A 12894-nucleotide genomic window follows, 5' to 3' on the forward strand; every position below is an offset into this window, starting at 1 on the left:
TCAAAAAAGGTTTATTGTAAGGGATCTTTCATTCTGTGAAAACCATTAGCCATTAGTGCGTTCCCATCCCTAGAAGCAGATAAAGAAGGCACAGTCCTGATGCCAGCTCTAAACATTCAGAAAATTCCAGTCCTCTGGTGGCTCACTTTATAGATACACACATTCAAGATAGTAGTTACTAGAGGTTAACTTCCTTGGCAAAAGCTTGCAGGTAAAATATACTACTTCACAGGGATTTTTTTTTTTTTTTTGAGCATTTCAACAATTTGTGGAATTTCTGCTACAAATCCAATTGTCAGAGCTAGGTTAGGAGCATTATTTGCCCAATAATGAAATAATGTTTGCATATTTATCTCCTTGGGTTTTTTTAATTTTCATGTATGTGTATGTATGTGCCATGTGTCTTCCATGTGTGTACTGGTACCCTCAGAGGCCAGAGGTGGAAGTAGGGTCCCCTGGTGCTGGTGTTACAGGCAGTTTCAAACTGCCTGATATGGGTTCTAGATGCTAAATACCAGCTCTCTAAAGAGCAGCCGCCAGTACTTTTAACTGCTGAACCACCTCTTTAGCATCCCTTCAGAAAAAATTTTCAGCCAGGTGGTGGTGGCACAGGCCTTTAATCTCCCAGCACCAAGGAGGCAGAGGCAGGTGGAAAAACAGAGCTGTTACATACAGAAACCCTGCCTCATGCCCCTGCCCTGCCAAAAAAACAAAGGGTCAGGGTGGTGGTGGTGGTGGTGGCTGGAGAAAAGACTCGGTGGTTAAGAGCACTAGCTGCTCGTCTAGAGGACTTGGAGTTGACTCCCAGCACCCACACGAAAGCTTTCAACCACCTGTGTAATTTCACTTCCAAGGAATCTGACGAACTCTGACATTTGAGGGCACCAGGCATGCTCAGAAGATGCACAGGCATACACACAGGCAAAACCACCCATACACATAAAATGAATACTTTTTTTAAAAAAGTTAAAAAATATATTTATGTTTTTGGATTTATTTTGAAAGGGTGAGCTTACATGCCACACTGACATGTCTGAGCCTCAGACTCAGAGCTTCTGCTTCTGTCCCACCAGCACCTGTTCTGTTTTTGATAGGCTTGCACTTCAAATACTGAAATATAAAAACTCCACTATTTAGAAATCACTCAGCCCAAAATATGTGAATCCTGACCAAAGGAAAAGTAAACCTGACATTTTGAACTGCACACAGACACTGTTAGACTCCATTGATTTCCAGACCTTTCTCCAAACCTTTAGTCAGGGAACTGGAAAAAAACAACAGAGCAAACCGCAAATCTTTTTTTTTTTCAAGTATCTCACACTACCAATGACGTCTTGTGCCGTCTTTGAGGACAGATACCTAAGACGATGGGGATTAGAAGGGACAGTTCTCATCCTTTCCTGAGAAACAGGTTTTAGGCTGGTTCGGAAGCACTGAAGAGTATAGAGGGGTAATAAGCTAGTTCTGTGTAGCAGTGAGTATTTACCATTTAATAAATCTGCCCCACTACCCTCAATACTTACAGAGTCATATCTTTACTGGAATCATTATATCTGGTATGTCAATTTCTTTGTTTTTTTTTTTTGTGACAGGGTTTCTCTGTGTAACTTTGGAGCCTGTCCAGGAACTTGCTCTGTAGACCAGGCTGGCCTTGAATTTACCTACCTTTTCCTCCCACTTGCTGTGATTGAAGGCGTGTATTACCACCAACTTCGTAAAAGCTTTAAATTTTCCTTGGAGTTGGGTGGAGTGGTGCATGCCTTTAGTTCCAGTAGAGGCAGGCAAAGCTCTGAGTTTGAGGACACCCTGCTCTAGACAGTGAGTTACAGGATAGTCACAGCTACATAGAAAAACCTTGTCTTTTAAATTTTTTTTTCTTCTTGTCAATTTATGTATTTTTTACTTTCTTTTTTTGCTGCCTTCATTTTTCTCTCTTAATTTTCTTATAAAATTCATTTTTCAAAAGATTGATTTATTTTATGTATGTGTGTATGCCTGAGTGTATTTACATAGGCCATGTGAATACACATGCCTTTGGAGGCCAGAAGGGGGCATCTGATGCCTGGAACTAAAGTTATAGGAGATTATGGGACAGCAGGTCAATGCTGGAACTGAGCCTAGGAACTTTACAACCTGTAAGCCACATTTCCAGTATCTCCTGTAAAACTCAAAAACCAAACCAAACCAAAACCCACAAGATTTACTTTCATTTCTCCATACTTCTGGCACTATTATCCAAGTTTCCACAGAGATAATTAACAGGTCTGAAAAAATAATAACATGCTCACTATAACTAAGTATCTATCATATTTCTGGTAATATTATCTAAGTTTCCCATACTTTTATTCAAGAATTGAAAGTACTTTGTTGAGCATAGTTTTTATTTCATCCTCATTTAAAACTACCCATTTGGCAAGTTTTCAGCCTAACAGCAGAAGCATATTTACTGAGATAGTTCATTTATTCATTCTCACACTTAACAGAGATGAGGGGATTGATCGTGGAGGTCTAAACGGTTATTATAGAGCTTAGAACAGTGTCGATAATAATTGTATTTTGTTAGTAAAGAATATAGTCATACCATGACAAAGCCAAAAAGGAAAGAGCCAATATCTTCAGCTAAAAAACACAGATTCAGTTTCTAACTCATGGCCAAACTGCAGCCCTGGCTCAGAGCAGTCTCCACCAGTCTCTAAGAACCAGGGTGGGTCCTATTATGCTGAGTTGCTCAGATGTGAGCAGACAGCATAGGGAGTGAGACCTGTGCAGGCTCTCCAGCTTTATCTAACCAACTGAGCAGTTCCATTTATATATTAATAAGTACTTAAGAAAACAAATGAAACACAGAAAGAAACAAAAGTAGAGCTCAATACATCATCAAAATAAGAGGTATTCACAGCCATGCACATACAGTAAAGGCTTATCCTATTTATGATAATGTAACTAAAGACCTATTAAATTTAATCTGGTTCTTTCCTTTCCTTCTCTTCTTGTTTCAACAATGACTGCAAAGCAGTGCATGGTGGCACACACCTATAGGCCCAACACTTGAGAGGAGAGCAGGTGGATCTCCAGGCCAGCCCAGTCTACACAGTGAGTACCAGACATACACAGATCCTGTCTCAACAGGAAAAGAAGGACCGCATACTTGTCAAAAAAGAATGAAAGAGAAGCCGGGCGATGGTGGCGCACGCCTTTAATCCCAGCACTCGGGAGGCAGAAGCAGGTGGATCTCTGTGAGTTCGAGACCAGCCTGGTCTACAGAGCTAGTTCCAGGACAGGCTCCAAAGCCACAAACCCTGTCTCGAAAAGGCAAAAAAAAAAAAAAAAAAAAAAAAAAAGAATGAAAGAGGAACATTTACAGAGGTATTAGTAAGACTATGAATGTGGATATTTGTTTTGTCTTTTGAGACAGGGCCTCAATTAGACCAGGCTGGCCTTGAACTCCTGATATTCTTGCTTTACCATCAATGTGCTGGAATCATTGTCAGGTATGGCTGGCTCAGGCAGATTTTTAACATAGCTTTGTTATTTGTTATAATAATTTTTAATGAACCAAAGATTGGCATGGTTCAGAATAATTATAAAATAAATCATTGTGTATGGAACACTAACTAGGCATTTGTTTAATTTGATTTCACTACAAAATATAGAATTTCATTCTACCTTGGAGCTCACTGGGACCTGATTTAGGGGTAGGAAGGATACAGCTTTTCCTTTATATCCTACTATTAGGTAAGTCATTATTATTGCTATTGTTTACTGAAGTTTTAACTATCTATTAACTTGACCTAGGAGAATATAAGAAGAAAGAGGCCATGAATTTTACAATGGGGACATTGCTTTAATTAAAAGGGTTTGCTCAAACTAGGTCTTTTTCCTAAGGCTGTTCTCTCTTAACTAGATAAATCAGAAAGAAATCAGAAAAGAATAGCCAGAGCCAAGCAACTCAAGGGAATCCATGGAAAATATGTATTCAAGGGATCCACATAGCAGAGTAACGCAAACTTACAAATCTACTTAGACTATTACTATACCTCACTCTGTGGTGTTGAATTGTCCATCAGCATCACATGGATAAGTCTGGGGTCTACTGACTTCATTTCGCCAGTCTATAGAGCAGGAAAACAGAACCCATCAAAAAAGAGAAAAGATAGTTAATACCTTGACAACCAAAATGCAATATACATTTTCATCAACAATATAGGTATCTATTTAATTTTACTTCCCTACAAAAGTAAACTTCCTAAGTAGTTTTCCTAGTAACAGTATTGTAAATAACATCTAGAATATGGTAAGGATTAATATATTAAGCTAACAAATTAAAGAACTGAGCGAGTTCAAGATCTAAGTATGTCTTTGATGTAATAATGTCTATGATCAAATATTGTCTTAGCATATTCATTTAAATTTCTGTATCTAAGCCAACAATCATTAAAAGAGGCACTCAACTATTAAAGAAAAAATAAAACCTGTAGGAATGGGGACAATGTGATAAAGTACAAGTTTATTCTATTTCTAGCAATTAGACACAAAGGAATTTATTTTCTTTTTTCTTTTTTCTAAAAGATTTATTTATTTACTTACTTGCTATGTACACAGTGTTCAGCCTCCATGTATGCCTGCAGGCCAGAAGAGGGCACCAGATCTCATTACAGATGGTTGTGAGCCACCATGTGGTTGCTGGGAATTGAACTCAGGACCTCAGGAAGGGCAGTCAGTACTCTTAACCTCTGTACCATCTCTCCAGCCCCAGCTTTTTTTTTAAGGATTTATTTATTTTTTTTAATATTTATTTTATTTATTTATTATGTATACAATATTCTGTCTGTGTGTATGCCTGCAGGCAAGAAGAGGGCACCAGACCTCATTACAGATGGTTGTGAGCCACCATGTAGTTGCCGGGAATTGAACTCAGGACCTTTGGAAGAGCAAGCAATGCTCTTAACTGCTGAGCCATCTCTCCAGTCCTCCAACCCCGTTTTTTGAGACAGAGTTTCTCTGTAGCTTTAGAGCATGTCCTGGAACTAGCTCTAGTAGACCAGGCTGGCCTCGAACTCAGAGATCTGCCTGCCTCTGCCTCCCAAGTGCTGGGATTAAAGGCGTGTGCCACAAGCGCCCAACTCGGAATGTATTAAACAGACTTATTTTTAATTACAAGTTATGTATGTGTGTTTGTACATGAGTACAAATAGTCAGAAGAGAGTGTGGGAACCCTTTTAAGTGGAGTTATAGGCAGCTATAAGAGGGTGCTAGGCAACAAACTCAGGCACAGGCGCTCTTTCCTGCTGAACCACCTTTCCATACCTTCATGAAGGGTTCAATCCAATAAATAAAATGTGTGAAATCATGTATAAAGTGTGCTAATTGAGCTAATACCTGTGTTAGTAAAAATACCGTGCCTGATTTCAAAGTCCCCTAATTTAAAACTATTTAGTTATGATATATTCACTTAGAATATACTTTGTTTGTTTGTTTTTTTCGAGACATGGTTTGGGACCTGTCCTCTTGTAGACCAGACTGGCCTCGAACTCACCGAGATCTGCCTGCCTCTCTCTCCTTAGTGCTGGGATTCAGGGCATGCGCCATCACTGCACGTAGACTAAACGTATATTTTAAAGGATGAGTCAAATACATATATATGTATATATATATATATATATATATACACACACATATATGTGTGTGCGTAGCATCCATATACAATTATATTCAAAAGATGAATTGTGCCTATGTACCATATTATATCAATCACTAAAGTATAAACTTCATATAACTAAAAACATATTATAGATACATACTTAGAAAATATTAGGAAGAATATGGAAAACACCACACTGGTGGCACCACTGTGGGAGTAATAAATAGTTTCTTAGAGGAAGAGGCAGTTTTCATTATGCACTTTACATGTATGTATATAATCTGAACGTTTTTTAAAAATTGTCTTCAGTGGGGAGGGACTAGAGAAATAGGACAGCTTTAGAGCAGAGGACCTGGGTTGGCATCACGCTTACTCAGTGCCCACATGGTAAATCATTAACTATGTGGAACAATTTAAGGAAATCCTACTTTCTTCAGACCTCTGTGGGCACACTATGCATATAGCACATACACCCACACACACCTATGCATATAAACAAAAAACTAACTTTATTATTACAACAAGTTTTTTTCTGTTTGCTGCAAAATTCAAGCTTGACTGTGCTTTAACCCATTTCTGGAACTTGACATGTTCCCCTCACACTATGGAGTTTGACTCATACCTTGACATACTGTGATAACACCTTTGAATATATCCTGATAAGATATTCTGTCAAATAATTTTGAAATGTTCAACTAAGTTTCTATACAAGCAAAATTCTTCTGGAAATCCTGCAAACCTTATCCTGAAGCCTTGAAGTTTGGGGGCTATTTAAATCTAACCTTCTTCTATGTTCAATGCTATTTTCTCAAACTCCAGTTGAGGGAGACAACCCTGTCTGACAGAAAATAAAGCCTGTGTAATTTGACCAAAGAATTTCAGTAGTGGTCTTTCCTCTTCTTCCACGGGATTAAGGCTTCCAAAGTGCTGGAACTATGTGTAAATGCAGCCACACCCAGTTTACAAGAACTGTCAGAGACTCCCATGCTATGAAGTCAGCAGGCTTATTTATTTATTGGTTTTTCAAAACAGGATTTCTCTGTATAACAGCTCTGGCTGTCCCAGAACTCGCTCTGTAGACCAGGCTGGCCTTGAACTCACAGAGATCTGCCTGTCTCTGCCTCCAGAGTGCTGGGCTTAAAGGTGTCAGTGAGGTTTTACATGTTTACCTCTAACTCACAATGAGGTAACAGTTACGCAGCCTTCCTCAGGCTCACTCAGAAGCAGAGGCAGAGGGAGAAGCCAGTCTTCTTACAATGCTGAAATACTTTTGCTGTCATTCACACTAAAGCAGTGGCTGTACCTCTTACAGAATAAGAGCCTCACCTCAGTTATAGAAACCTCCATGAGACGGGTGATTGTGTCCTGACGGTTTACAACACCACATAGCCATACTTCTTCTCCTTCTGGCTGGTATATTTTGACCCTGTGACCTTGAACACTATAGGGACCTAGAGAAGAGAACAATTAGAACTGAATGCTTGGGCTAAGCACATGAGGTAAACACTTAGCATTTTCTGTGCAGAGCTGAAAGGAACAATTTTTCATACTCAGCAGAATAAAAATGAAACACTGTTTTTTTCTAGTGAATTTTATAAACTTTTCATTTCTAAGGAATCTCCCAAGTCCCCAATTCTATCTTTTTAATCTATTATTTTATCTAATCTATTCTTATCTCTTCCCTCAACCATAAAATTCTGAAAGGCTAGCCTAAGCTATAAAGCAAAACAAAACAAACCAGGTCACTAAGCTAAATGTGCTACTAGGTAAAATGGCCATAGGAATAATAAATGACCATTAATGCCTGCTATCTGTTTCAGTACTGTTAGGGTGAGAGTTCAACTCATGGTGAAAATATGGGAGCTAGGAATTTACATATTTTACAGAAGCACTCTACCACTGACTAGACTCAAAAACTCTAGCACACACCTCCCCCTTTACTTTTGTTGTTAATGGACAAGCTTTATGCATATACTTTGTTGGTGTTAACAAGCTTTTAGCTCTTGAGAAATGCGCAAGTTGTTAGTATAACTAGAACAACAACGAAGGCTTTCTCTAAGGGTGGTGTCTCTATCATTAATGCTTTGTTTAATATGTAGTTAACATACTATGTGGAAAACATCAAACCTTTGTGTTTTGAAATACAGAAAGAAGATCTAGGGATGCTGTGTTTGTCAGGACTATGAATTATTAGAAAATATGGAAATTTTATAAATTGAACCCTCTACCCAATGGTAGGAAGTGACACTGTTTAGTACATGTGTTTAGTACACTAAACATGATGGCCTGAGTAAGAGGCTGTTTTTTGTTTGTTTTCAGTTATTCTAGAAATTCAGCTAATTATAGACATTCTCTCCATCAATGGCCCACCTGATCTAGAGTCCAAGGACAGAAAACTGCTTGTTCTTACCTCGGCTGAATATTTCTTGTAGCTTTTTGTCACTGATCAAAGCATTAACTGTTTCTCTTAATGCAGCATGCTCTAAAAGAATCTGGTTTTGAGCATCTGTTCCCATCTGGCAAAGTAAAAGGAAACAACTGATGTTAAAATGAAAGGCAATAAAACTTAGCAGATGAGAAAATCCTTCCCTAAAGAGTCCTGCATCACCCACAAACCCAAGGAGCATGAAGATGAATGAAGCAAGGATACTGAAAGGGAATGACCTCTGAGGAGGAAGAATAACAAAGAAGCTGCCATTAATAACTCATAGAATGTAGTTTAGGAAATATTGGTCTCAGCTCTCCCAATGAAAGAGTAAAACCTTCTAATCTACATGGGAAGTAGAAAAAGACAAGATCTCCTGAGTAAACTGGGAGCGTGGAGATCATGGGAAAAGGCAGAAGGGGAGGTGGGAGGAAGGGAGGAGAGCCGAGAAAAATACATAGCTCAATAAAAACAAAACAAAACAAAAGTAAATTAAAAAAAAAGAAATAAACACAGGCAGAAACTTCTGAACCGTTTCTCCAATCAGTAGTATCTTTCCTAATGAAACTACCACTCACATGATAGTCTGTTTAAACTATTCACACTCACTTTTCTCTGTGTGTGTGCGCACACGCGCATATCCTTTCATATTTCATACTGCTAGGAACCAGCTGTTACTCATTTCTGCTCATCTGCCACTAAGATAAACACAAACCTCACTAGGTTCCAGCCACACAAGTCATATCAAACGCCATCTTAGAGAAGCCCCCTTTCAATTTATTTATTTATTTGTGTGTGTATAACGTGAGCAGGTATCAGGAGACAAAAGAGGGCATTGGTTTCCCCTATAGTTGGAGTTACAGGCAGTTGTAAACCTCAGGTTATAGGTGTAGGGAACCAAATTCAAGTCCTCTGGAAGAGCAACAAGTGCTCTTACACTGCTGAGTCCTCTCTCTAACCCCAGAGAAGCCATTTTTCTTGAAGTCCTGGGTGGCTTTAGAGTGGGGGGTGAAAGTACAGAAGAGAAAAGAAGCATTAGTCACCAAATATATTTTTTAAGAAATTAGAAAACTTCAAATGCACAGAGAAATTATTACAGGAAGCAAGGTAATGCCAAAAGGATTTGAATCAACAAGGAAATTAACAAGGAGGTAACTAATAAGCCCAAGATTAGATAGAGCAAATACCTGGAACAGATGCAGCCCATTAGCATCTGACATGAAACGCAGTTCTCGATCCACAAGGTATTCAACTGGCACCACAGAGCCCAGACCCAGCTTATCTACCAGGGGAGTGAAAGTCTGTAGAGCACAATGACAATGAAAAGAGGCTGATGAGAACTTGGAAGTGAAAACAAGGAACAGTCAATTCCTCTCTGACTTCAGAGAAGCACATCCAATTACTACTCTCCTCTCATCCTAGGGAACACAGACAAGCTAACAAACAAGGCCTTGGGAACATTTCAAACATTGCCATTGCCACTGCTCACATTACCTCAGGAAGCAAACCAAAGGAGATTTTTTTTGTTGTTGTTGTTTTTCGAGACAGGGTTTCTCTGTGGTTTTGGAGCCTGTCCTGGAACTAGCTCTTGTAGACCAGGCTGGTCTCGAACTCACAGAGATCCGCCTGCCTCTGCCTCCCGAGTGCTGGGATTAAAGGCGTGCGCCACCACCGCCCGGCTCAAAGGAGATTTTTTTCTCTCTCTTTCGTCTTTTTTGTTTGGTTGATTTTTTTTTTTTTTTTTTTTTTGGAGACAGGGTTTCCTCTGTGTAGCCTGACTGTACTGGTACTCACTTTGTAGACCAGACTGGCCTCGAATTCAGAGAACTGCCTGCCTCTGCCTCCCAAGTGTTGGAATTAAAGGTGTGCACCACCATGCCTGGCTATGTTTGCTCAGTATTTTCTAACTTCTGTTTGTTTGGTTTTTGACTCAGGGTGAGGAATTTATGGTAATCCTCCTTCCTCAGTCGCCTAAATGAGGGAATTATAGGTGTAAACCATCATACCTGGTTTTAATACTTTTATATCTAAAAATGGCAAGTGGAATAAGAAATTAATCATTGTTGCACATACCTTTAATCCCAGCACTTGGGAGGCAGAGGCAGGCAGATCTCAGTGAATTTGAGGCCAGCCTGGTCTACAAAGGGGACTGTTACATAGGAAAACCTTATCTCGAATACCAAAAAATGGCTGACCTTGAGCTCTCTATAAATGAAGAATGACTTTGAACTTCTAGAATTCTGCCTTCATTCTCCTAGGTCCTGGGGTTACAGGTGTGTACCAACATACCAGCTTTTATGTGATGCTTTACATAAAACCAGGGGCTTCATGCATGTTAGGCAGGTACTCTACCCAATGAGCTATCTGTTCAAATCTCTTCTCCTCCTATGCCTTTAATTATATCTCACTATATAACCCATTGTCCTTAAATTCATGATCCACCTGCTTTCCAAGTGCTGATATCACAGGTATATACTATCAGACCATCCTGGGCAAATCAGGAAGACACACTATCTGTAAGTGCAAGACAAAAAAAAAAAAAAAGAAAAGAAAAAAGGGTGGGGGCTGGAGAGACGGCTCAGAGGTTAAGAGCATTGCCTGCTCTTCCAAATATCCTGAGTTCAATTCCCAGCAACCACATGGTGGCTCACAGCCATCTGTAATGGGGCCCACTTCTGGTCTGCTGGCATACACACAGACAGAATATTGTATACATAATAAATAAATATTTAAATATATATATATAGGCAAGCCAGGCATGGTGGTGCATGCCTTTAATCCCAGAACCCAGGGACAGACACAGCTGGATCTCATGAGTGCGAGGCCAGCCTGATATATACAGTAAGTTCCAAGACATTCAGGGCTACATAGAGAAACCCTGTCTTCAACATCAGCCAAAAAAAAAAATAAAAATTAAAACTTATATTAAGAGATAATAGTATACCAACAGATTGGATGTACCATTTGGTTTACATCATTTATTTTGGGTTAGTCACAGAATAAACCAGTGGGCAGTGGTGGAGCATGTTTTTATCCAAGACTTGGGAGGCAGAGGCAGATGAATCTCTGTGAGTTTGAGGCCAGCCTGGTCTACAGAATGAGTTCCAGGACAGTCAGGGCTACACAGTAAAACCCTGTCCTGAAAAGTCAATCAATCAATCAGTCAATCAATCAATCAATCAATCAAAATAAACTTTTCTTCAGAACACAGAGAAAAAGAACTGTTAATTTTTGCTTTGGTAACTTCAGAAGAAAAGTTTGTTAAAGACAAAGCATGTAGATATTTGCAATTTCCTATGAGGTAAATATTTATAGGCCTAAGAGAAAAGGTCAAATTGCTCCTATCTAATAAAAGTGATTCATTTATTGGGCTACATGATATAGCTCAGTGGTAAGGCACTTGCCTAGTATATAAGATTTGATACCTGACACCATAAATAAAAAGAAAATAGTACAACAGGGGAAAAAATATCAAAATGCTTGCCTAACGTGTATGGGTCTGGGTTTGATAACCAGCATGGTATAAACAGGGCTGGGTGGCACACACCTGTAATCCCAGCCCTGGAAGGTAGAAGTGGGAGGATAAATTCAAAGTCTGCCAAGAAGCCAGTCTGGAGTATATGAACTTGTCTCCAACTCATTCCCCCCCAAAATAAATAAGCACAAATAAATAAAAGCTACTTACTAGTGCTGGCCACTGCGCAACTGAGACACGAGTGCCCTGTAGAAGGACTGGGTCCTTCCGGGGTGCCCAAACAAGTGATCCTTCTAGCAGAAGTACTATTACTTCTTCAGCATGAACTTTAACCCAGGAGTGTTGCTTCCAGTTACAGCCGTCAAATTCTACAAAGATCTGCAAAGAGATATCAAAAACAATTGGAATGTTACATTTGAGGAGAAAACAATTTTCCTAGTTTTAAACCAAAGACTAAGAAAATTTCCATAAACTTACTTCTAAGGTCATTTTTATTGATATTTTCTGTTACTTAAAAGATTAAAAACAGGTCTGGAGGGGGCTGGAGAGATGGCTCAGTGGTTGAGAGCATTGCCTGCTCTTCCAAAGGTCCTGAGTTCAATTCCCAGCAACCACATGGTGGCTCACAACCATCTGTAATGAGGTCTGGTGCCCTCTTCTGGCCTTCAGGCATACACGCAGGAAGAATATTGTATACATAATAAATAAATAATAAAAAAAAAAACAGATCTGGAGAGATGGCTCAGTGTTAAGAGCTTTGCCTGCTCTTCCAAAGGTCCTGAGTTCAATTCCCAGCAACCACATGGTGGCTCACAACCATCTGTAATGAGATTTGGTGCCCTCTTCTGGCCTGCAAGGATACATGCAGGCAGAATACCATATACATAATAAGTTAATTAAATCTTAAAAAACAAGATTAAAAAAAAACAAATTTATTTAGGGTATAGCACATGCATGTGGAGGTCAGAGGAAAACTTACATGGGTCTGTTCTCTCCTTCCACTACATGGGTTCTGGGAACAGAACTCAGGCTTGGGGGTTAAGTGTCTTTACCTGCTAACCCATCTCACTTTAATTTTTATTACCTTTATTTACTTATTTTGTGTGTATGTGCAATTGCGAGAGTATATACATGGAGGACAACTTGGAACCACTTCTTTCCACAGTGTGGTCACAGGGATTTTAACTCAGGCCAACAGGTTTGGCAGCAAGAGTGTTTTATCAGCTGGCCCAACTCACTGGTCCAAGGTTTCCTTTTTTTCTTCCCAGACAAGGTCTCATGTATCCCATCCTGCCCTCAACTGGGATTACATGCACGTGCCATCACATCTGGTTTTATGCAGTACTAGGAATC

General features: G+C 39.5%; 1 protein-coding gene across 2 annotated transcripts in view; it reads right to left on the reverse strand.

Annotated features, from left to right (window-relative positions):
• The window catches only part of Kdm3b (lysine demethylase 3B), a 59685-nt gene that overhangs the window by 35519 nt on the left and 11272 nt on the right, over window positions 1-12894 (reverse strand). For both annotated transcript variants that reach the window (XM_075968981.1, XM_075968980.1), the window contains exons 2-6: window positions 11752-11919; window positions 9254-9367; window positions 8052-8157; window positions 6968-7092; window positions 4038-4112 (exon numbers count right to left, since the gene is read on the reverse strand). In XM_075968981.1, the coding sequence (XP_075825096.1) occupies window positions 4038-4112; window positions 6968-7092; window positions 8052-8157; window positions 9254-9367; window positions 11752-11919 (588 nt within the window). The remainder of the gene's footprint in view (window positions 1-4037; window positions 4113-6967; window positions 7093-8051; window positions 8158-9253; window positions 9368-11751; window positions 11920-12894) is intronic.

This window comes from Microtus pennsylvanicus, chromosome 4, assembly GCF_037038515.1.
Source record: "Microtus pennsylvanicus isolate mMicPen1 chromosome 4, mMicPen1.hap1, whole genome shotgun sequence".
Lineage (NCBI taxonomy): Eukaryota > Metazoa > Chordata > Mammalia > Rodentia > Cricetidae > Microtus > Microtus pennsylvanicus.